At 43.2% G+C, this 919-nt stretch overlaps 1 protein-coding gene across 1 annotated transcript in view; it reads left to right on the top strand.

Annotated features, from left to right (window-relative positions):
- Positions 1-366: 366 nt before the first annotated feature.
- MS4A14 (membrane spanning 4-domains A14) overlaps positions 367-919 on the top strand; it is a 23,368-nt gene continuing 22,815 nt past the window's right edge. The window contains exon 1 of the mRNA XM_042783059.1: positions 367-504. Coding sequence (XP_042638993.1) covers positions 367-504 — 138 coding nt within the window. The remainder of the gene's footprint in view (positions 505-919) is intronic.

The following is a 919-nucleotide window of genomic DNA, read 5'->3' as shown; positions in this document are numbered from 1 at the left end:
AAACAAAAACAGTCTCTACAGTATACTCAGAACATAGTGGATGTTCTATCCATTTTAATTCCTTTTTGTCTCATGAACATTAGGCATTGAGATTCATTTTTGTGTGTACCATCTACAAACAAATTGATGAAAGAGGATCTCTTCTGGACAGTGGATCCTTCACCAGGAAGACAAAGGGTTGACTGTTCCCAAGAATTCTAACACTTTATGACTCAATGACTATGATTCTGTGCTTCTAGCACTGAGCAGAGTGATCACTGAGGTCATATGGCTAAGGACTCCATGTAACACCGATGGAGAAACAGACCATGACTTTGGCTGTAACATTCACCTACTCATTGTCTTAGTAGAGTTTGCCATTGAATCATGGAGTCCTCAGCTCAGGTCAAAAAAGAAACCCATGCCATCACCATACAACCAAGGGAAACTGTATTGACTGGATTTCCTTACAGACCTCATAGCTCTCTGCTGGAGATCCTGAAGGGAGAGCCACAAGTCTTGGGGGTAAGTCTTTTCCAATGCCTGGTGTCTTCCAGGAGCATGGAAGTGTACAGAGGAAAGAAGTTACTTCTCCTTGTGTGTCCGCAGAGATACCACTGCACAGTGCTTTTCAGGGAGGGTGCTGATTGTGCTGTTGTTTCTTTCTCTTCATCTTTCACTTGCAATGTACCCTCCTGGGCATTCATGCTGCTGTTAGTTTGTCGAGTTGGTTCTATGTTTACAGAGTAGAACTGCTCCATAGGGTTTTCTTGGCTGTAATTATAACAGACGCAGACCAGCAGCCCTTTTCTAATGCGTTATCATTGGGTTGGTTCAAACTGCCAACCAGGTACCTTGACTGGTCATAAGTGCTTCTAAGCCATTTGCTCATAGAAGGAGCTCAGAGCTTGTTGTTGTTGTTGTTAAGTGCTGTTGAGTC

The sequence above is a fragment of the Orycteropus afer genome, unplaced genomic scaffold, assembly GCF_000298275.1.
Source record: "Orycteropus afer afer isolate SDZICR_OR568_19922 unplaced genomic scaffold, OryAfe1.0 scaffold00622, whole genome shotgun sequence".
In the NCBI taxonomy this organism is placed as follows: domain Eukaryota; kingdom Metazoa; phylum Chordata; class Mammalia; order Tubulidentata; family Orycteropodidae; genus Orycteropus; species Orycteropus afer.
Note: the sequence above shows the minus strand (reverse complement) of the source record. Positions and strands in the feature narration are given on the sequence as shown.